Source organism: Mesoplodon mirus, assembly GCF_964341445.2.
Source record: "Mesoplodon mirus genome assembly, chromosome: X".
NCBI classification, from domain to species: Eukaryota; Metazoa; Chordata; class Mammalia; order Artiodactyla; family Ziphiidae; genus Mesoplodon; species Mesoplodon mirus.
The window spans coordinates 18,297,318-18,322,058 of record NC_138981.1 but is presented as its reverse complement, the minus strand read 5'-3'; the positions used below and the strand labels follow the sequence as shown (position 1 = coordinate 18,322,058).

At 43.4% G+C, this 24,741-nt stretch overlaps 1 protein-coding gene across 7 annotated transcripts in view; it reads left to right on the top strand.

Moving 5' to 3' along the window:
• SH3KBP1 (SH3 domain containing kinase binding protein 1) overlaps positions 1–24,741 on the top strand; it is a 345,258-nt gene that overhangs the window by 242,618 nt on the left and 77,899 nt on the right. For all 7 annotated transcript variants that reach the window (XM_082609983.1, XM_082609979.1, XM_082609980.1 and 4 more), the window contains one exon: positions 11,600–11,694. In XM_082609983.1, the coding sequence (XP_082466109.1) occupies positions 11,600–11,694 (95 nt within the window). The remainder of the gene's footprint in view (positions 1–11,599; positions 11,695–24,741) is intronic.

Here is a 24,741-nt window from a genome sequence, read left to right as displayed (position 1 = left end):
GTTCATCATGCCCAGCTCCCTTGAGCATGTGGGAGGATCCTGAGTCTAGCTGAAGCCTTTTTCACTCCTACAAGTATCTATTAACTACGTCCATCTCTAGGTGCATCACAGAGTGGGGATGAGTTGTTAATAAAGAGTGGTTTTACAGGGCTGGGTGGTGTGTTTTGGCTAAGAGTTAGGAAGCACAGATTCTAGGACTAGCTCTCTTATTAGCTAGCTGTGTGACCTTGGGCAAATAATTTTATTTCTCTGGCCTTGTGCTCTTCGTGGTCTGCCTTGTCTGTGAAGTCAGAGGGTTGTACTAGAGTGAAGCCCTCAGGTTTCTCCGAGCATCTTCACTCTCTGATTCAATTCCGAAAGCTTTGCAATTCAGAGTGAAAGCTTTCTGCATTCAAAGAATTGAACAGCCGATGGGAGAGGCAAAAGGAAGATGCGAACAACTGAGTTAGGAATATGAGAAGATGTCATTTGGCAGAGATGCCATGGTTATAAATATGTGTGTAAGCGGGTGGTAGGTCGGGAAGAATTATCACTGTCAGTGAAGACTTGAGAGATATTTATTGATAGACGTGTTTTCATGGACCCAGAGTAAGAATTGCTGCAGTTTAATCTCACCCCTCACACACTCTCTGGCTTTCATTGTAAAGAGCAAATTCTGGGGTAATGGTTCTCCCATGATTTCCACGAGGCACCCTAGTTCACTAGAAAGCCCCCTCCATTTGGAACCTTTCGCTGCTTCTGGATTTTGACACAACACCCAAGTTCAGGTGGAAGGACAGAGAGTGCTGACCCACTTTTAGAAATGACTCGGAGCTTGGGAACAACACAGCCTCCTTCCTTCTGGATGGAAGTCACACCCGTAACGAAACTTGCCCAGCGGTACAGAGGAGAGAAGCCCCTTCCCACATAGCTGTCTCCTTAGTGCGCTCAAATACAGGCTCACGTCACGAGTAAGTTATGATGATTAAAAAATGTTCATGTGCATTGATATCTTCTGAGGGAAAGTGAAACTCAGCTGATCAGGATTTATTTAAACAACTAACATCATCTCCCCTCCCCCAATGAAGCTTTTATGATATTGAAATTCATCGGAAATGTGGGCTGGGGAGCAGATTGCCATAATTTTCATAACAAGAGGAAGACTGTTTAAATATTCATAAATGAAGTGCTCTGAGGTATTTCCAGCTCCCCACATCTGGAGTTCCCCTCTTTCTTACTACAGTTGATGCAGATGATTTGTGGCCTCGGTGGGATAGAGAAATAGCCCAGAGAAATGATTATTTAGCATCTTCTTGAACAAACCGTTCAGTCTTAGAGATGCAGAGGACCAGTTGAGCAGGTGGGTTGGGGAAAAAATAGTCCTTGACGGAATTTGTACAAAGGCAGGTCAGGCTTCTGAATAATGATGGCTGGGGGGCAAAGGCTGAACTTTCTGTGTTTAACCTCCCCTCACATTATCACCAGACACTTGTACCACCTTTCTGATCACTTTGTCCCTTGACTTGCTTCTTAGGAGTCGTCCCCTGTGATGGTGACACATAGTGCCTTGTGGCTATCGTTGGTCCCTCGCGGAGGGGGCTGTGTCTTCTACCTGACATCCCCGCCATCCAGTCCGGGAAAGTGCCGTGGACTCAGTGGGCACTGGCAACAGTGGTGGTTGGGCAGATGGAGAATTAGAAATGGTTTCAATTTACCAGGCTCTCTATCTAACAGACTCTTGTAAAAGCAGTGTAGTAGCCACGGGTCTCCTTTTCCAAGTTCACAGTCACCGGGAAGAAAAGAACACATTTGTTGACGCTTGAGCTTATTTCGGATTTCTGGAGGGTTGGCAGTGGTTGCTCTGTGGGGCTTGACAGACCCTTGTTCTTTCTAGCCACTGTCCTGGCCCAGTCAGCCCAAGAGCGCCAGAGACAAACTAGGCTAGTCTGACAAAGTCAAGTTTATGGGCTCATTGCAACGAGGAGACTGCCCAGGAGGACCTGTGGAGCATCGCACCAAACAAAAGAAAACTGAGCAGTTACAGATTTGGAGGAGAAACGGAAGTGAGTGAAATGTAAACGAAGCAGCGGTGTTTTGGTAGGCCCCAAGCAAAACAGGGCTGTGTGAGTCGGGCCACATCAGGTCTGTCTGTGAGCTGGACCACCACCAAGTTAAGATAGATGTGCAGGGCTGTGTCCAGAACCCCTTACATGAGGCCCTGCACTTGTGTGGGGATTCAAGGCTTCTTCTCTGTGTCACAGTGACTTGTTTCTTTCAGCCAAGGCTGAAACATTTCATTCTTACTAATACAGTATAAAAAAGCAAAGTTTCTGATAGTCTGTGGTCTTAGAGGACAGACTTTCTCAGAGAGTAAGAAAGCAGTCGTCGCTCAGAGAAGGGGTTGTTAGGACCCTTTCCAGCTGTAGTGGGTGTGCTTGGGAGAAATGCTATTTCCGGTTCATTTTGCAGCTGGCTCTATCTGCGTTTGTATCCGCATTTGCAGATTTTTACTTTCTCAGTCTGAGCTAATTTTTGCTTTGTCACCACATGTTTGAATAGGAGAAAAAAGGGTCAACTCCCTTATGTTGGGATTTTTCTCAGCCTTACCTGGGAACTCTTTTAATCTATTTTGCCAGGATAGGTGTTTTTTGCTCACTTATCTTCTCCAAAGCTCACTCACCCTCAGGCCTGGGAATTTGGGCACATCCAATATGAAACATGTTTCCTACCCAGCCCTTTAGCGCCTCCCACACCTGTTATGTACTAAAACCCCCAGGCTCGGTGTCTCAGGTCCCCGCTGTCCCTAGGATGCACCTTTCATCGAGTGCCCCCAGCACAGACCTTGCTGTCTGGATTCAGAGTGAGGGGTCCTTCTGCGAGGGTGCCCAGCCTACCCATGCTGCAGATGACCTGGATTTCAAATACAGCCCGCTTGCAGGAAAAAAGTGAGCTCCCTTTCTGCTATCCTGGTGGATTTCCTTCCTCCCAAAGACTCAGCGCTTCTCCTCATCTGAGCAGGAAAGGGTGCCTTTGAGACGAGCCATGATCTACTCCATACTAGAGAACAGAAAAGCTTCCCTTGCTTGTCAGATTTTGATTTCTTTAAAAAAAGATTGTTTTCAAGTGAGACAATAGAAAGTGGCATAACTCATAGCTGTGAAATAATTTGAAAGTCATATTCCCAGCAACATCCAAGACCAGAGGGGTCACAGTCAGCTTTTTTGTGGAGGAAGGCGTTTTGTGAAGACCAGAGTTGCCAATGTAGTGACGAATGCATTGCGTTTTGTTTCCCTGTCCGAGTTTAGGTAGAGACCAGGCTTTCTCCACATTGGCCCTATTAACATTTGGACCAGATCATTCTTTGTTGGGGTGCTGTCCTGTGTCCATTGTAGGATGTTTAGCAGCTTCCTGGCCTCTACCCACTAGATGTCAATTATACTTATTACTGCCTCCCCCCCAGGTTGTGACAACCATAAATGTCTCCAGGCATTGCCAGTGTCTCCTGGGAAGCCAAGTCACACCAGTTGCAAACCACTGGTATAGACTGTCGTACGCCCCAGGAGGGCACTCCTATATCTCTGCTGCCGGGCGCACACTGGACACTTAGTTAATATTTATTGAACAAATGTATTCATCTCACCCCTCCCCATGAGCCCTGGATCCTCAGACTGACGCAGAACTGCATTTCTCACTTAAATCTCTCATACAGCACAGACAGCCTCGGCACTGCCGCCACGCTGGCCCACCCTCCAGGTCCCCACGGTTGTTTTGCTCCTTCCTGGCATTGACATTTTGCTAATACCCATGGCTAGATCAGTGTGGTCCCCAGACCAGCAGCGTCAGCATCCCCTGGGGACTTGTTAGAGATGCAAATCCCCAGGCCCTACTCCAGCCCTATGGAATCGGAATCCCTGGGGTTTCTGTTTTTACACGTCCTCCACCTGATGCCAATGCCCATTCAAGTATGAGGACCACTAACCTAGACTCGTGTTTCTTAAGCATCCCTGCTGATGAGAATCATGTGGGGTTGGGGGACGTGGTGCTGGTTTAGCTGCTGGATTCCTGGTCCCACCTCAGAATCCCTAGGGAAGGCATCTGGGAAGGCATAGAAGAAACAGGTGCCCTACATCATTCTTGTCATTGGGAATGGTTGAGAAACACCCCTCCTCCTCCTCCTCCTCTGGTCAAAGTCCTAGAACATTGTCCAGGCAGGGACCAGTGCCATTTTGCTCTTCCCAGAAGGGACCCTGAGTCTCTCCTTTGGGAAGTAGTTTCCCCATTTCGGAATCTCTGAGGCTTTAAGGCAAACACATCACTCTCATTCTCTCCTCACTGCTGCCTTGTCCAGAGCTCTGTGTATACATGCCTTATTTCCTTTCCTTGATTATAAGCTCCCTGAGAACCAGATAACTAGTCTTATTTAACTTATTCTCTTTTCCCCAGAACATGATAGATGTCAACACCCTTACTGCAATTCCAAAATACAAAAAGCTCCCGAAAACCAAAAGGTTTTATCACTCCTTGGGTGATAAAACTTGTCCTGGACTAATGCGCATCTAGGTATAGTCTTTATTTATCCCACTCGGGGTGACGAATCATCCATTTGCTGCAAAATTTTAATGTATTTGATGGTTGGGTGCAGCCTCAGACTCCAGATGGGGATGTTACATATTATATGGCATGTACAATGTATTTCCTTTCTAAAATCTGAAAAATTCTGTCCCCAGGGCTTCTGGATAAGGGCTTATGAACCAGTAGTGTCTCTGATAATATTTGTCAGTTTAATGAAAGAATTTTCAGATTTTGATGTTGGTGAAAGTAGACACCACTGAGCTTGATGTGTTTGTTCTAGTGTCCCAAAGGAAAAGAAAATTTTCAATTCCAGGCATGACCTGGTACTTTCCATCCCTGCTGAAAGGTCTGGAAGGCTTCCTACCAGACTTTGTGACACATGGGGTTTTGATCTTCATGTCCTAAATTGAGCCCAGAGAATTGTTCTAAATTTAATGTTATTTTCTTGGTGTGTGTTTATATGTTCTCTTTGCTGATATGTTTATTCTGTTTCTTCTGCTTTTTTTTTTTTAAGGTGAGGGTATTTTCTTAAGTTTGTTTGTTTTTTATATGAATAGATTATAAAGCCAGCTGAAGGGTGTCATTGGATGTGTTCATGTGATTTCAATTCTGTGAACAATCTGTTTTTAATCTCATGTAAATTTCTAGAAATTTAGAGATTGACATAATGGGTTTTTTGTTTTTTTGTGTTTTTTTGGAGGTGGTGTGAATTATGACTGGACTTCTTGGCGTATCTTAAAATTGGAATGCCAATCATCACTTAGTAAGGGGCTCTTTATTGGGAACTGGGCAAGAGATTCAGGGTTCTTGACCCTTCTGATATTGTACACCACATTTTCTCTGCACCTTTGAATGTGTCTATGTTTTTGTTTTCCTTTTTCTGGTCATTGCTTTTTCATCAGATTCTTAAGGGACTCTAAGACAAAAAAGCTTAAGAACTGACTTAAGGTTTCAGCCTTATGCTAATGTATTAGTATTTTTAAATCTTTCTAAAGAAAAAATAGAGGCAAAATCATCTTAATTACTGGATAAATTGTGCCTTTATTTCTTTATGTGTCTGTGTGTATTCATTCCTATTTGATCTTGGACTAATTAAATCCATCTAATTGATGAATAGATGGAAAATGCCTGCCTTCAAAAATTAACTTCAGTCCTTTCCTCTCTACCTCTGTCTGCTATTCATTTAAAATTTATAATCTTCCCACGTTCAAAAAGGATTTGGAATTATACTCTTCTTTCAAGACGTATCAAATGCCTCCTCTTTTGTGATCTCTCTCCTGCATGCAGTCTTGCCTTTCTCTGAAACACCATGACAGTATTCAGTCATAGTGAGTTGATGCTTATTCGTGTACTTGTGTTTTCTTACTGTCGTTCTTCTCCCCTCGCCTTTCTCCAGGCATTAGGTTGTCACTTCCGTGCAAGGGTGGGAGGGTGTGGTTGGACTGACCTGTATATCACAGGCCCAGGAACTGACAATATCTTTTTCATGGTGGTGACTCAATAAATGTTTGAATTAAAGTAGGGAACATCGGGCTTCCCTGGTGGCGCAGTGGTTGGGGGTCCGCCTGCCGATGCAGGGGACACGGGTTCGTGTCCCTGTCCGGGAGGATCCCACATGCCGCGGAGCGGCTGGGCCCGTGAGCCATGGCCGCTGAGCCTGCGCATTCGGAGCCTGTGCTCCGCAACGGGAGAGACCACAACAGTGAGAGGCCCGCGTAACGCAAAAAAAATAAATAAATAAAAATAAAGTAGGGAACATCTTCGTTCCGTATACTATAAAGTTAAAATCGTATTTTCAGAGTTCATAAACTTTTTTGCATTTGAATTTTTTTTGAGTATCTTAAAACCATTGTAACATCCAAACCAACATAATGTTCTTCTTTTCCAATACTGCTGAATTAGGGCCCGAATGCCTCAGAAGTAAAAACAAATTCTTATTTTCAAATATATCATAATAACTTAAAATGTGAAGCGAAGCGTTGCCATATTTGGTCAGGAGTGTTCTGAGTTCCGGTGCTCATGACTAGAGCTGTGAACCGTCAGAGCCGGCGAGGACGAAGGTATAGCCCAGTGTGCTCCTTGACGCCTCCAGCATTTCACTGGGATGTTTCTGGGGACCTGGGTGGGAGATGGACCAGCCCCACTCTCTAATTTAACCAGACAGCTCTGTTTTTAGTTGTTTTATACTGGAATTCTGGAATAAGTTGAAATTTGCTCAAAGTGTCCTGCTAAAGTTAACCAAACTCTCCTCTTGGTGCTCCTTGGCCGGCCTCACTTTTACACGTGAGAACATGAGGTCCAGAGCTACGGTGTGATTGCCTCAGGTTGTGTGCTTGGGGAAGACCAGGGGGGACCAAACCCAGTCTCGACTCTCCTGACTTCTAGCCCAGAATCTTCTCTTCCTACTTTGCTATCCCACAGATTTTCCTCTACTTTTTAGGTGTTGCTAGAGGATGATCAAGAAACACTGAGTGGGAGGTGTGTCAGGTTCTGGGGATACAAAGAGGGGCGAGGTATGGTATGGGAACCTGCTTTGCAGAGAGAGGTAGTTGATGGTAGCCACTGGCACCTTTATCTCGTCCTTTTATCTAAAATTGGTGCTTTCTAGATAGTTTTGTGTCTAAGGCCTCACATATAAAACAGCAGAGCTACATGGTGGAAGTGTTCTAAAACTGGGTTATGGTGATGGCCACACAACTATATAAATGTATTAAAACTCTTCAAACTGTACAACTAAAATATGTGAATATTATAGAATATAAATCATACATCATTAAAGCTGTTTTTTTAAAAAGACAGAGGGACACCTACCCTCCTTTAGCTTATAGGAAAACTGTGGGCATAAAATAAGATGGCCCCATGAAACATTTTAAAGGCCTGTTAGTACTTTCTTGTAAATGTTTTCTATGTTGGTTACAAGTCAATTCCATAGTCATTTACGAACCTCCTACTAGGAGGCCAGGTCTTAAGGTAGCAAGGGAAGAGTTGGGGGAAAAGGGAATGACAAAGATACCTGGCAAGAAGGTTTGGTGGGAGAGGCAGATTATAGTGAAGTGTTTCAGAGGAGGTTACTGGAAGTGTCCTCTTTCTTCTACTGAGTTCCTTCATGTCAGGGAACCTTCATGTCAGGGCTGGCTTTGAGTGATAAATGCCTACCTGACCACAAAGTAATGATAAGCAATAGAGTTATATTAAGTCAGATAACAGGAGATCCAGAGACAGGTGCCCTGAAGTTGGTTAATTCAACAGACATCTCAACAATGTCAGGGCTTAGGGTCACCTCCTCTTTGATTTTTTTGGCTTTCCTTTCATGGGTGAAATGTGGCTACAACAGCACCAAACTATGTACTATCTTCCAACAAGGATGAAACAGTGTTAAAAGCAAAAAGGCAGGGGCACCTATTTTCCTCATGTATCTTTTTTTATCTGGGAACAAAATCTAACTGCCCCCCTGCCGGCACATTTCCTCTCACATCTCATTGGCTGGAAGTGGATCACATGCTCACCCCTCAACCAATCACCAACAAAGGGGAGAGAAATTAATATTATTTGCCTAAGAAAACCTAAATTTGCCATTTCTCCAAAGAAGACATACAGATGGCCAACAGGCACATGAAAAGATGCTCAATATCACTAATTATTAGAGAAATGCAAATCAAAACTACAATGAGGTATCACCTCACACCAGTCAGAATGGCCATCATCAAAAAATCTAGAAACAATAAATGCTGGAGAGGACGTGGAGAAAAGGGAACCCTCTTGCACTGTTGGTGGGAATGAAAATTGGTGCAGCCACTATGGAGAACAGTATGGGGGTTCCTTAAAAAACTGAAAATAGAGTTACCGTATGATCCTGCAATCTCACTCTTGGGCATATATCAGAAGAAAACTCTTAATTTGAAAAGATACATGTGCCCCAGTGTTCATAGCAGCACTATTTACAATAGCCAAGGCATGGAAGCAACCTAAATGTCCATCGACAGAGGAATGGATAAAGAAGATGTGGTACATATATATACATATATACAATAGAATATTACTCAGCCATAAAAGGAATGAAATAATGCCATTTGCAGCAACATGGATGGACCTAGAGATTGTCATATTAAGTGAAGTGAGACAAAGACAAATATCATATGATATCACTTATATGTGGGATCTAAAAAAATGGTACAAATGAACTTATTTACAAAACAGAAATAGATTCACAGACATAGAAAACAAACTTATGGTTGTGAAAGGGGATGGTAGGGGTGGGGGAGATAAATTGGGAGTTTGGGATTAACATATACACCCTACTACATATAACATAGATAACCAACAAGGACCTACTGTATAGCACAGGGAACTATGTTCAATATCTTGTAATAACCTATATGGGAAAAGAATCTGAAAAAGAATGTGTGTGTGTGTGTGTGTGTGTACCTGAATCACTTTGCTGTCTACCTGAAACTACCACAACATTGTAAATTAACTATACTTCAATTTTTTAAATGATTATAAAAAATATTATTTGCCTAGATGTATTTGACTCATCCCTAGGGCTGTGGGAGTGTTCCCTATTCCTGAGTATAATGCCTGAGCAAATTAGGATTCTGTGAACTGGGAAGGGGATGGGGAATGGTGGCCGGGAAGTTAACCAACAATGTCTACCACACTTAATTGACTTTTTTTTTAAACATCTTTATTGGAGTATAATTGCTTTACAATGGTGTGTTAGTTTCTGCTGTATAACAAAGTGAATCAGTTATACATATACATATGTCCCCATATCTCTTCCCTCTTGCGTCTCCCTCCCTCCCACCCTCCCTATCCCACCCCTCTAGGTGGACACGAAGCACCTAGCTGATCTCCCTGTGCTATGGGGCTGCTTCCCACTAGCTATCTATTTTACATTTGGTACTGTATATATGTCCATGCCACTCTCTCACTTTGTCCCAGCTTACCCTTCCCCCTCCCCGTATCCTCAAGTCCATTCTCTATGTAATTGACTTTTTTTGATGGAAAGGAATAAAAACATGACTTGTTCCTCTTCTTTGTTGGCCATGGATGTCTTATCTTCTGTGTAAAACGTTTCCGTGATTTTGATCCAACAAATTATTCTTAAAGCCAGGACTCTGCAGGGCAGTTCTTCAATAATACTGTGTTTATTTCAGTGTTGCTGTAAGTTTTGAGGTTGGGTAGTCATATTTCACTAGCACAGTCAGTAGGAAAATTGGTAAGGAGCTGTCATTATCCAATTTAAAGATGCTTAACTTTTTCCCTCCCTTTAGAACATTTGGGCCAATTCAGAATTTGGGAGGTTTGCTGTAACGAATTTCAGAGAGATGGAGCTATGTGGGCCTAGGAATATATGGGCAGATGGGTATTGATGGGAGTTAGAACTAGTGCCTCTTAGCATGAGTTAAGGAGCAAAAGGCATCAGCTTCCCAGAGTACCTAAGACAGAAGGTTTCCAGCACTAGGATAGGGGGTGTAACTGATCTCTTCAAGCCATTGGACAGAAAGCAAAAGCATCTGTAAACAAAGTAAGTCCCTCTCCCCTTTCCTCCCTCCCCGCCTCCCTATTCTCTGTCATATCCCAACGCTAGACCACAGTGTGTCTGTATTATAGACTTTATTGCGTTGATTTTATATATCACTCTCTTTGATTGATGTGACATTAACCATAATAAAAAAGAACCCCACACATTTTAGTGATAAAAATTGTACTAGGGATGCTGTAATTGATACTTATGTATATAGCTCTAGGCTGTTATCTGTCTGCAGGAGTGGCCTAATCACTGGGCAATATTTAAGGCCATTCAAAGCCATTAGGGTTGTTGACTTTGATGCAGACTAATAAATACCTGTCCCGGTAGATACTAATTCTCTTGAATTTTTCTTTCCACCTTCTGTCCTGTGTCATTAAACCTGTTTTCTAAGTCTTAGTTTCCCAAATACCTTACAAATGTTTTCAGTGTCTTCTAAACAGGTGCTTTTGTGTAAATAGAGAAGGTTTTAATATCAGGTAGCCTTTCAAAAGCATATAATTCAGGGCATATTTGAATGGATTTTGAGTGGCCTTAGTGTTTTTCTCTCTTTGGTGAAAGCTGGTGCATTTCTTTGCTGATGAACAGTCGTAGGTTCCTGAGTAGGCAGGTTCCCACAGAGAGACCATGGGACATATTTGAAAAGTTCGCCCCCCCGACACGTGTGCGAAGAGCATTTGGTCAGTATTTGTTGGCCATTTGTGGTTGACACATGTTCACATACAACTCCATTGACATCTGTCTCTTAAGACGGACCGTAACGGAGTCTTTCTCATTGTTTTGAGTGCCATGTCAGCTTTGTAACATACAGATACCCTGTTTCTGATTCAGTGATGTGTGGAAGAAGACAGTGAGGGCAAAACTTAAGCTTTTTGCTCTTTGTAGATTATGTCTACTTATGCATTCACCTGAAGAATATATAAAATGGTATGTAAATGCCACGGAGCTGCTGGGCCCGTGAGCCACAACTACTGAGCCTACACATCTGGAGCCTGTGCTCCACAACAAGAGAGGCCGCGAGAGTGAGAGGCCCACACACCACGATGAAGAGTGGCCCCCACTTTCCGCAACTACAGAAAGCCCTCGCACAGAAACGAAGACCCAACACAGCCAAAAATAAATATAAAAATCAATTAGTTAATTTTAAAAAAAGACCTAAAGAAGAAATACATGGCGAATATCTTTAAAAAAAATGGTATGTAAAATAAAGAGTATTCAAAAATACACATTTATTTTCTGAGACCAAGGAAACCTTTTTTGCTTTTCTGCCTGAGAGAAGCAAAGCAGTCAATTGCTTTCATGATGTCACATGATTTTTGAGGGAAAAATGAGAATAAATATGCATGAACCAAAAATGAGCAATCGGGTAGTTTTCCGAGGGTGACCCTTCTTTCTTTATGCAGTAGTTGTGTTCTTTCTGTTAAGCGTGCTTTTCTCTGAAGTTAATGTAACATCTCCTTCTGGGCCAGCTCATTAGATAAAGCATTTTAAGGGTTGTGTTTTCTTTTCTTCTTACAGCCAAGGATTACTGCAAAGTAATATTTCCATATGAGGCACAGAACGACGATGAATTGACAATCAAAGAAGGAGATATAGTCACTCTCATCAATAAGGTAAACAAAGGTTCCCTCCTGCCTTCTAAACTATGAACTGCTTTGAGGTGTGGACTGGATAGTACGTGCTTATATTTTAACCCTTGATGCACTTAATTTTCATGATCCTGCATTCCCAAGGGAGAATCTTACATCTTTCCTCTCAATCAGGCTAAGCCAAATGTAGCCAGGTGAATGAATGAACTTGAAACTCCAGTAGATTCCGTGTGCTTTGGAGCCAGCTGCAGATTTGCATGGCCCTGTCCCAGAAGGGCTAACCCGGAAGGCGGAAGGTGGCCTGCTTGGTCAGAGAGCCCGCCCTCCACAGCAGCCCTGGCTGCAAAGCTCTGTGCCATGAGGTATCCAAGGTGGGGCTTCCAAAAGGCAAGGTCGTACATCACAGGCAGAAAAGGCTTAAAGAATGTTTACTGTACAGATCAAAGACAGGTAGCGTGCCTGAGAGAATCTTGCCCGTCTTGCTGGGGCTGAGAAGCGCGGATGATTTTATTATCACTATAGGCAGTGATTTTAGACTACATCTGTGTGCAGTGACACAGCTTAACAGGGCCTGGACCAGGTGCTGTGTATGCTTTCATGCAATGGTACTCACCAAGTGGGTGGTTGAAAGATCCATTATTTAAGTAATTCCTGGAATATATGGCCTTTTCTCTGAAGTATAGAGTTTTTGTGATGGTTGACTATGACGAAAAGCTGAGCAGTCTTTAGGATGTATAAGGTGCTTTTAGTCTTGTATCCAGGTAAGTGGCAAGCAATGTGGAATTCCCTTAGCATGGGCGTGACTGGGGGATCATGTGGCTGCCTGTGTTCATGCGGGGCTGGACAGCATTGACAGAGTGGAGGGTGCAGGGAAAGGGGAGAGAGAACAGGGGCTTAGGGTGGGAAGCAGGCCCTGGGTCCTGTTGTCTCTGGCCGTTACTGAGAGGCAAGGGACCATGGTGTTACCCGTCCCCCATCCCCCATCCCCGAGTGTGTCCATAAGTGATTGGTAGGATTTCCCTTTATGACCTTATAATCAAGGACAGTTACCTTTAAGAAATGGCTATGGAGGTTGTGTGTTTTCAGAGCCTGAGCCATAGATGCCAGGGAATGCATGACCCCAGAGGTCAAGGAGATTGCCGAAGGTCAGATTATTTTAGGGAGAAAGCTTGGCGCTCTCACCCTCTCCATCGAAAGTGGTGTGCTGGACAATGCTAGGGCGCCTTTCTGGACTAGTACACTCTTCCCTGCTTTGCTGATGGCCCCAGAACTCATCCATCTTTTCACCTGTAAAATATTCTCCCATGAACTTATTTCAGTACATCTCTGTAGGTGTTGAATGTGGCCGGAGGAAATCAGAGCAGGGGAAACGCTGCCCTTCTCGTGCTTTTCAGCCGAGGACTCAAAGTGGTTCTTTCTTTGCCACCCTTCCCCTTGTCCTGCGGGTGGGCCTCCTCCGGGATGCTTTCCTAGGCACAGTGCATTTCCTATTTTAAATCAGACCCTTACCAAATACATGAAATGGCTGTGAAGCATGATAAAACTACTCTGATAACTGGCACGGAGACTTGGTTCTACTACCACAGGGGAAGGGCTAGAGCTCTTTTCCCCGCGATGATACGGTGACCAGAGGGTTAAACAACTGCCACTCTTTGTAGTGGGGGGGCTCGCTTTCCTGTGTTTGTTTTTGTTTGGGGGGGCACCCTCTTTTCGGTTGAAAACCAGATGTACAATAACATTTACTAAGGTTTGGGGAAAGAAAAGCCCACCGTGGATGGTCTCTTGTCTGAACACATCTATTTCTACCTTAACATCTTATATTCCAGTCCTTGTCATTTGATTATATACGATGAGAACACGTTCATTCTGATGATTTCATTCCTCCCTCCCAGCCTGGCATCCAGTCCAATAAAAGGAATTGAAGTTTGTTGAAGAGCTTATTTAGTCAGAGAGGGACTCTCTCCCGGTCCTATCTACACGGTAGGGAGAAAGGAACCGGGCGGAGGTGGAAGGCTGCTTTCAGGAGTGGCCTGAGGGTTGCATCTGATTTCCCCGGTTCCACAGCTCAGTGTGTTTAGAAGCAGTTTGGACCTGTGAAGCAGCTGACAGATCTCACAATTACACTTGCAAAACGAGTACTTGGCACCCGCCCTGCCCACTGGTCCCTTGTCCTGGCTTGCACACTAATTGTGCTGCTCAGGCCAGAGCGCCTGGGTGGCTCATCTTGGCACCTGCTCCTCCTGGTCTCACCCTGCCTCCACCTCCAAGCCCAGCAGCGCCAGCCCCCGAGGATCCTGCCTTCCTGCCTCCCTGCCACTTCTGTCCCTGGCAGAGCCACGCCCTGGTCTGCACCTCCAGGGCCTCCTCCCTCCTCCTTTCTCCAGCACCTTCCACAGAGCATGCTCCACAGGAGAGCCCTGGGCTGACCAATGGAAGGATGCTTTCCCCAGCTCCAGTTTCCACCTGCTGCATCCCTATCACCCTAGCCCCTGCCTTCTATCATCCCATAACAGCCTCAGCTTGTGTAACCTCTCTGTTCCAGCGAAGGGCTTTGGTAACTTTCTCTCCTTCATTGTAAGATCGGGCTAGATATCCAGCCACGTGGTCTGGCCACAGACCCTAAAGCCCTAAAGCCGACCTCACAGGGCAGCCGTGAGGATGTACTAAGATGCTGTGTATAAGTCCCCCTCGCAGGGAGGGGCCCATCACTGGTACCTGTAATCCTAGGAATTGTCAGTTTATCTCCGCTCTTTCTCTAACCTCAGAAATGGGAATGCAAGGGCTCTTGTGGCTGGGCCCAGTTTATAGCTGGGACTGGAATGCTGTGATATAAAGTGGGTAACAGTGGTAAAAAATATATATATACCTAACTTGCTGACTTGCTGGCCTTGTTCACGTTGCTGTTCTCCATGAACTCTCCCAGGCTGTCCCCTTCTTACCTGTGCCTCCTCCCTAACTTGACCCAGACCATGTTCCCAATACCCAGGATGCCTCTGCTTACCCATGTAGCTGGTTTTCAATAGCTAATAATACAACCAGTCTAATTCATGCTGCGTCATGTGCTTGGGCCCATTTTGAGCTTCTGGCTTAAAAAAAAAAGTCCCTTAGGCTCTATCATTTTGTTTTTATTATTGTCTTATATGATCTGTGAAATCAGGTCTCTTGTTATTCCTTGTACTTCTGCAGATTTTGACTTCCATTCTCATAAAATATCTGCCAGCCTTGATCTAGCATTCGAGTTTGTTGGAACCATCATGTTAAAACGACAAGTGCCACATGGGCTGCCACTCAGAGACACCAGGGTTTGAGTCCCAGCCCCACCGTTCCTAGCTGTGTGTCTTTGGGCATGTCACTTAACCCCTCTGAGACTCAGTTTCCTCAGCCCTAAAGCCAACCTCACAGGGCAGCCGTGAGGATGTACTAAGATGCTGTGTATAAGTGCCTCTCGCAGGGAGGGGCCCATCACTGGTACCTGTAATCCTAGGAACTGTCAGTTTATCTCTGCTCTTTCTCTGACCTCAGAAATGGGAATGCAAGGGCTCTTGTGGCTGGGCCCAGTTTATAGCTGGGGCTGGAATGCCGTGATATAAAGTGGGTAACAGTGGTAAAAAATATATATATACCTAAAATAGGTAAGAATTTGCAGTGGGTAAGAATTCGCAATGGGTGAGATTTCAGCAAGAATTTGGAAAGAAAACATGCCATAAATATTTTGCCTGTTGAAGGTGGGAAGGATGGAATCTGAGTCTGTCAAACCCTGCTTTATAGAAAAGTCTTACTCTTGCTCTGAGTTTAGGTATCGCCCAGAAGTTCATTTAGATGACTGTGTGCTTTTCATATTGCAGAGTGAATAGTTTCGCCACAATTTGTTTAATATGCACCTTGATATGCCTCTTTATTGTATTATGAGTTGAGATGAAATAGCTCTTCTCTAAATTTGATGGCTTTTGCTGTAGACGTTCTTGATTTACCCCAAATTCTGATGGTGGTTTCTTTTTATAGTCACTTAAGGTGGTTTTTTGCCCTGCTTTTATGAGCTGTGGCAGGAGTCACAGGGCAGACGTTGCCCTCATTTTTAGCCCTAGATTGTCACTTCGTATAGCTTTCTAGAAAATGAGTCATACACCTTTAGTGGGTGCCTATACGCCCTCCTCGATTCCTGAAATAATGCACAAAGGCTCAAACTATTTGTGTGTGTCCCTGGAAACTAGGATGAAATGTGGCAACCCGAATGGTTTCTTTTTTAGTTTATTTATAAAATAGAATTCTTGTGGATTTGGGAACATGTCCACGGGTGCAGAACACACCTGTGTTTAGCTTTTATTTCCAGTCACTCAGAAATAGCTCCTTTAAAAAAAAATAGCTCCTTCGTCTGTGTTCCTGCCACCCCCATCCCTGCCTTCCTGATTTGTGTTCAGAGCGTGGTTGAAAGGGTTCAGAAGCCTCTGGGTCTGGTTTCCAACCTGAGAAGCTCCCTGGAGAAGGGGTCAGGCGAGGTTCTACTGTGAAGCATGCGCCTTGCCCTGACCACTGCCGCTTGGCGCAGAGCGAGCCCAGCTGTGCAGAGGGGCGATGTCCCTGCCCTTGGCCAACAGCCTCCTGGCCTCGGAGCAATGGCCCTTTCCTCCCAGCCCCGGGTAACCTAGGAGGAAGGGTTTCTCACGTGACCCCTCCGTAAACAAAGATCTTCGGGTATTTCTTATCAAAAGGCTCCCCTGAGTGGCTGTGTCCCTGACCCGTTACAAAGCCAACAGAAACCCCCATTTCTTCATGGTTATAAAGCCTATTTGACAACATGAAGGTAAACACAGAGAAAGGTAACGTTATTGACTAAAGTCACGGCGTGGTGGAGTCGGAAGGAAGGAGAAGGGGACAGCATTGATGTTTGGGGGAGAAAACCAATATATGCGCCTCTCAAGAAAGAGGGAACCCAGTGGAGTAGCTAAAGGTAGACGGTCACCACTACGAAAAAATACCAGCTAGGAATTTCGCCTTGTCTTAGGGATGTATCAAACCAGGGACCCCAAATGTCTGAGCTATTAGGACTGATACTAACTCACCAGCTTCCTCCAGCCCTCCCTCATTGTGTTTTCCTCCCTCCTTTCCCAGACAGTGGTTGAGCACTTAACTTAATAGTAATAGCTCCGGGCTTCCCTGGTGGCGCAGTGGTTAAGAATCCGCCTGCCAATGGAGGGGACACAGGTTCGAGCCCTGGTCCAGGAAGATCCCACATGCCGCGGAGCAACTAAGCCCATGCGCCACAACTACTGAGCCTGCGCTCTAGAGCCCGCGAGCCACAACTACTGAGCCCGCGCGCCTAGAGCCCGTGCTCTGCAGCAAGAGAAGCTACTGCAATGAGAAGCCCGTGCACCACAACAAAGACCCAACGCAGCCAAAAGTAAATAAATAAAATTAAATTTTAAAAAAATCTGAATCACTAAAAAACAAAATAGTAATAGCTCCTGCAGGACCAGAGCTTCCCAGCGCAGGACCCTTCTGGGCCACTGGCAGCAAGAGTCCGGGACCCCTCAGCACCCCGCCTTCTCCTCACACATGCTCACAACAGCCCTGGGAGCTAGGCGAGACCATGGTGTTCTGTCCAGATGGCAAAGGAGGAACAGAGGCCCAGAGCGCGGAAGTGACTTTCCCAAGGGCCTCACAGTAATCAGCGGCCGAGCCAGGGCAGGGTCTCCTGACCCTGAACGTGGGGGCTGGCAGGGCGGGACTGCTCTGTTTCCTGTGGGGCTGTGGATGCTTGTGGTAGGTGCGGCTCAGTCACTCCCCACGGTGACTCTTGTCTACTTATTGAGTCACGCTCTGTTGCTGGGTATATCTAGGGCAGGTGCCTGTGCAATTTTCTTTTTAAATTAATGACATTATCATTGTTTTATTAGGAAAACAGTATTACCACGCCATTCCCCCATCCATCTGTTTCCGACATTTTTGTGTCCGTGTCTCTGACCTCGTAGGGTCAGGAGCATCCAGGACTTTCTGATTCCATTGTCACATCTACAGAAATGGAATGGTAGTGCAGAGGACATAATGAGCTCAGCTCAGGGCTACCGTTGCTTCTTTTTGTGCCTAAAGCCCTCCTCTCCCACTTCTTTCTTCCCATGCCCAGCCTATTTTGCTTTCCTCTGTTCTTCTGGACCCAGGTTAGTTTTCTGCTTGCTGTCACCATGAAAGAGAGAGAGAGAGGGGGAGAGGGAGAGAGGCGGGGTGGGGGGAGGGGGGAAAGAGAGAAAGAAAGAAAAGGCATCCCTAGCTCCTTCCTAAGTCATTCTGTGATGATATGTTCTTTTGTTTGTTCTAATGTTTATTTTCCCTTCCTGCCTCCCTCCCATTAATTTATTAATTGAAACATTTATTCATGAGAAAAATGTTTCCAGACTTCCTTGCTTCTCTCCCCACAGGAAAGTGGCTTTAGAAATCTCATGAAGGGTTCTCAGCTTGGTATGAGAAAGCCGATCAGCTATATAGATTGCTGGCCTTGACCCTTTCTCTCTCAACTGCTGAAGCTTTTAGCAGAGCTAAAGTGTAGGATTAAATGTGGTTTCAGGGATGAGGAGTAAATTAGCAGGTGTCACCCTGAAAATGATGACACACTGACAGACCCATTAGAAGGACATGTTTTATGAGTGAATGAAGAAGTTAAGTGTAGGTCTGGGATCATCTGGGTTTACACACATTTGAAAAATGTCAGCATTCAGCAAATGAGTCATTTATGTCATAGGATGTATTTCTTGCAGTATAGCCTGTCTTGTTAGATGGCATATGTCCCTACTGGGGACAGCAGTCACAATATATCTCCTCCTCAGAGCATTAGAAATCCCAAGGAATACAGTTTGCTGCTGTTTTGTCTTCCTCTTTAAAGTAACCTGGACACCAGGACCGATGGGAAGATTCCTGACACCAGAAACACATTTGATCAAAACTCTTTCTCCTGGGACTTCCCTGGCGGTCCAGTGGTTAAGACTCCGCCTTCCAATGCAGGGGGTGTGGGTTCCATCCCTGGTCAGGGAGCTAAGATCCCACATGCCTTCGGGGCCAACAAACCAAAACATCAAACAGAAGCACTATTGTAACAAATTCAGTAAAGACTTTAAAAATGGTCCACATCAAAAAATCTTTAAAAAAAACACAAAAAACCCAAATTCTTCCCCCTGAGCTTGTTTACCATCACAGAGACACAGTTTTGAATTAGATGAGGTTGGTGAAAGTAGGACTTGGCGGTGGGAGAACATTTCGCTTTAGTTTGCCAGTAGACAGTCAAAACAGTGCCACCCAGAAATTTTGATGATTGCAGATTTCTCATAGACAGATGAGTTTGCAGTTGATGCAGATTCTCAGCTTTACATGCCTCCTCAAATTATATAAAACTGTCTAAAGGGACCCTGTGTTACTTCAGCCTAATTGTCATCTCTCTCCCAAGTGCTGTGCTTTAGTGGCAGGACATTAGTAATCCTTGATACAGCATCTTGGGATGTTTTTTTCCTGCAACACACAGAAAACTCTGCAGGTGTCTTAAGGAATTAGAGAAACTCTTTCTGTTTTCTCTCTCCACTCTTTCTATTTCTATTACTCTGAGAGGGCTGTTGTGAGGATTAAGTGAGATGTTGTGGCTGAAAGTGCTTCAGAAATAAAAAATTACAGCTATTGCTGTGTTAAGTTATGATCGGAAGAAGAAAAGACAAATGCCCATTGACTGGGAGTTCTCTCTTGGTATATTGAACTCTCCTGAAATTAAGGTCAGTACTTTCCCTGAAATGCCCCTGTATTATTTATTTTAACTTTTCTTCGGACGAAAGTAATTTATTATATTCAATAGTTGTGTACCCCCTATCTTCTTAAAGTATCTCAAAGGTCTTACATTCACATTTGCATTTTATTAAAATATACTTTTCTGAGATGGCATGGGATGCACTTTTAAGTAATACTTTAAAATTAAATAAGTAAAACTTACTCTTAGAGAATGAGAACAAAACAGATAAATACAAAGGAAAGTCAGAATCACCTGTGACTGCATCACCGTCAGATACCTCTCTTAATACTTGAGCTGTGTTCTCCCAGACTTTATACACACAGAGAGACACACACACACAATTACAGTTAAAAATAAAAATAAGGTCATATCATATACACTCTTTTGTTTACCCCCTTTGCCCCCAATATATCATGCCTATCTTTGGCAGCACAGTTAAATGGTTCCTTAGCATCCCAATGTATGGAGTACCATGATCCTCTTTTATATTTGGCTTGTTTCTGGTTTTTCCCTGTTTTACACTATGTTGCATGTAGTCATCACCTTGTTTGTAGATCTTCATGAACGTAATTATTTCTACCACTTTCTGCTACTTGTGTAACCTTGGGCGGGCTGCTCAGTCTCTCTGTGCCTTAGTTTGTTTCCACATCTGTGAAATGGGGATGATAACAGTACCTACCTCCTGATGTTGTAAAGATTAAGTGAGTTAAAGGAGGCAAAGCACTTGGAATGCCTGGCTCATAGTAAGTTCTGTATAAATGTTAGCATTTGTTATTATTTCCTGATGATCAATTGCTAAATGTATTGATGCTTCAGTGCCTTTTAAAGGCATTTAAGTGATGTTCTGAAAGATTGTGCCAATTTAGTCTCCCCCCAGGAGCCTATGAGAATGTTTCCCTATCCTTGTCATGCCCGGATATTATCATTCTTTCTAATCTCTGCTAATCTGATAGGCGTTTGCATTTTTTAAAATGATTACTCAAGTTGAAAATGTTATGTGCCATTTTCCAATTGATTTTTATAAAAATACTTTATATTCATGACATTAACCTGTCATCTTTCACATTACAAATGTTTTTTCTCAGTTTATGACTCATAGAGATATTTAAGAAAATATCATTAAAAGTAAATACCTTTTAGACTTAAAATTTCCCCATTTTATAGTTAACTACATGGTGCAGTAAAATTCATCCTTTTAGGAATAGTTTTACTTAAGGCTTTTATATTTTAGTCCTAGTTCGAAAGGGTAGCTGGCTATTAAATGCATTCCTTTTCTGCCTTCCTCAGGGCTTTCAGAGGTTCTATTTAAAGCTTCTGTCCTTACAGTATTTTCTTTATAGTGGCATTCAGAGAACCCCCGAGATTTGGCATGGATAAGGATCCTCATATCCTAGACCAGGGCTTCACATACTTTCTCTGTAAAGGGTCAGAGAGAAAATATTTTATATTTTATGGGCCATATAGTATCTATCTCAACTATACAAAAGCAGTCATAGGTGTAAATGAATGGGTGTGGCTGAGTTCCAATAAAGCTTTATTTATGGACACTTAAATTTGAATTTCCTGTAATTTTCATATTCTTTGAAATACTATTTTTTTGATTTTTAAAAACCATTTGAAAATGTAAAAACTATTCTTAGCTTGAGGTCTGTACAGAAATAGGTAGCAGGCCAGATTTGACCCATGGGATGTAGTTTGCTAGCCCTTGAAATAGAATGTCTAGAAACAGACCCATAAAAATATAGGCAATTAATTTTCAACAGAGGTGCAAAGAAAATTTAAGAAAAAAAGGATAATCTTTTCAAGAAATGGTGCTGGTACAATTGAACATACCTAGACCAAAAAAAAAAAGCCCTAATCTAACACATTATACAAAAATTAACTCAAAATGGACCACAGATCTGTATAGAAAACATAAGACATTAAAAAGTTATTTATGAAAACATAGGAGAAGAGAGTTATTAGACATGACACTAAAAGCACAATCCATGAAAGAGAGAACTGCTGCAGTGGACTTTGGCAAAATTAAAAACTTTTGCTCTGCAAAGATACTATTGAGAGAATGTTGTTGGTTGGTCTCTTTTTCTTACAAGGTCATCTGAGCCCCAGTGTTTAGTAAAAAATTGCTTGATATGTAATTGCATGAATTTCAAGGACCTTGGTTTTGTTCTGAGTCTTCCTGGGAGTATATTTTGTAAGACAAGACCATGAATCTCCCATAGCAGAGCCGTCCCCTGCACCCCACCTCTGTACCCCTGTGCCACTTTCTCCCCAGGGTGGCGAACAAGTGCAGCCATATTCCACTAGTCAGGCCTGGATTTAGATGAGCTGCCTGAGAACTGAGATTTGACCTGAGAACTATATTTTTTCACTCACTGCACAGGCCTGAAGCTAAATTTGCTGTGTATAGAGAAAAAGACTCCAAACAAATTTGCATGCCAAGGAATAAGCTTTCCTAAAAGAAAGACTTAAAAGAAATGTAGATTTGTCTCGTAAAAAAGGGAGATGGAAGGTAAGAATTCACCAATAGCTGCTGCAGCTGGCTTGGATGTTCTTGACCTTCATAATGATCATGGCTATGCCCTTCGCTTCTTATTCCTTCCTGATGCTTATTTGGGAAATGAAGATTCCTCCGCCCTCACCCTAACAGCCTTCTTTGTATCTCTTAGAGGTGGTGCAGGAGCTAAGAACAGCTCTTAAAACATAATGAAAGATGCTTTATCAATGCCACTGTGTTTGTAATGAAGCAAAATGATTTTGTATTATATCTACTATCCTTTTAATGGAAGAAAGGCATGTATTTGGATGCAGAATCAATATATTTCCCTAAACATAAATGAAAATGAAATCTCAGCTGTAGGATGGACAGCCTTGAGAGGTAAATTATGCCATTAGCCATAAGCTTTGGATGAGCTGAAGGCTCCATTAGAAACAGCTTCTAAAATTTAGCATTAAGTGGTCCTCTCAATGTAAATGACATAACAAGTAGAAAATGAGAAGTTTCTATGAAAACATATTGTTACATAATTTCACATTCTTGATTATATTTAAATGGACAAAAAAGTGCAAAAGGGCCACTTTGATGACTTGCATTTGGTGTATGACTTGTTCACCTGCCCTCCTATGTTAATGTCTCTGGTCATTCTTAAAGCCAGATTATAAGTACTCAGGAAAGGCCCTCCCTGCAAACATCTCCTTTTCACATGATTACTGATTTTTGAAGTAGAATTTAAGGGGGCAGAAAGTCTTTCATTCTACTATTAGAAAAAAAAAGCTAAAAGCACAAACATTTCCTAAGACTTAGGACTGTATAAGCTGCAAATGAAATAACGAAATCAGTAAGCAGTTCTTATGTATACGTTGTGACAAACCGTACGGCCATGTCCCACAACTCCAGGACATGCCCAATGTGAATGATGACCCTGGAGTTGGGCCAGTATGGCAGCATCTGTTGGGTGCTGTTCTCTGAAGAGGCTCCAGATAGAAACATCTTTTCTAAGAGGGAAACAGTCTATGAGCCCTGAGGCCTTTGGGGCTTCCGCTCTGGGTTGTCTCCTATTAAAGTCCCCTCAGGCCTCCCCGATTCCTGTCTGCCTGCCTCTCAAGATGCCTGTGAAAGCTCTGTTCTCTTTTGGGGGACTGAGATTGGGTTTCAACTTTTTTCTCATTTCTTAGTGACATCTGGACTCAAACGTTACTTCTGTAGCATTTCCTAACCCCTGTGCTCTGAGTGGGTTATAGGAGCATAGGATAGTGATCCCCTCAGCTCTCCTGGGTGGGTGGGGAGGGCCTTGGGTAGGTGGAAGACCCCCCACCCCCTCCCAGTTGATGGTGTCCAACAACGTCAGGCCTCCAGCAGCATGTCATCAAAAGATTATCATTTTATAAGTGTGCCATTATCTGGAAAAGGTTGGGTGGCACTACCTTACTGCATTGTATTTAACTTTTCCATATAAAGATGTTTAACAGTAACTCTACTTTTCCTTAGGGAATATTCCGCCTTCCTTGTTAGAGAAGAGTGTATATGACTAGCAAAGGAAACTCCAGGATAATTAAAAACCCTTGTATGTGTCTTCATTTCAGAAATTCTTTCTCTAGGACCTCTTTTGGGAATTAGACCTTGAAATAGCTCAGACTTTTAAAGATAGAGCTTAAGGTTCTATTCTATCTAGAATAAAATAAATTCACTCTAATTAAAGAAACAATCTTTTAAAGTGAGAATATAACTTCTGGTTGCGGCCATGATGGAGTAAAGAGCATTAGATTTACCCTCCTGCCATAGACAACTTTAAAATTGGACAAAATACATGAACCAGCTGTTTTGAGGCATTGGACAATGCACAGCACAGGGATGTGATCCTTGAGAGAGGGAAGCATAAAGTGAGTTCCATGTCAACCCTGGCTTTTTGCCTGGGGGCACTTTCTAAATTGCAGCACAGGGCACTGGAGCCTAAACAGAGAGCAGAAGACTCATTGGATTGAATCAACGGAGACTGTAACTCACGCTGCCGAGGTGGATGGAATTTTCAGGGCAGGGAATTGCAGAGGAGCACGAGCTGTGCAAAGAAAGAGCTCCAAACGTCTATATATAAGGGTCCCTTGAGTCTTTGGCCAAATACTAGGCTGTGCATCAATAGGGCAAGACTCCACAAGACCCGGCCGAAAATAAGTATGGGGGAGGAAGGTGTGTGGGTGGGCTCTGAGCTGAGTGGATATCCCAGAGGTCACCAGTGATAGGAGATGTTGGAGTTCTGGCCAAGCAGAATGGAAAAACTTTGTTGAACACACTTGGCATCCAATTGACAACTCAGAAAAGTTAGCCATAGGAATAGCACTACCCTAGACCCACCCTAAATGAAACGCAAAACCAAGCCTTGACAGGTCAAGCTGACCTGCAAGTAACATGCCCACCGTAAGGAAACTCCACACTCTTTCAAGGAAGACAACAAAATTCAGTCCTTCGACATTGTAGCGTGCAGTGCATGGCTGTTGAGAGCATACAGTCACAAGTTACCAGATGTACGAAGAAGCAGGAAAATGTGAGGTATGGTATGGGTAGCTTGTAAAAGGCATGTGGTCATTTCTGAATACAGTGTTCAGGCATCACGACATGCTTTAATTAATATCGACATAACTAAAAGGAAGCTTGATTACGGTTTTTTGTGTGTTACTCATCCAACTTTTTTGTTACCAGTTATACAATATGTAAAATGAGTAAGTCAGCAGTTAGTATAGCAAAGCCTGTAAGTTGTTGCCCAATAAAAAGTCAGGATTTTTTTTACAAGTAGACAATCTCTTTGAGGCCATGA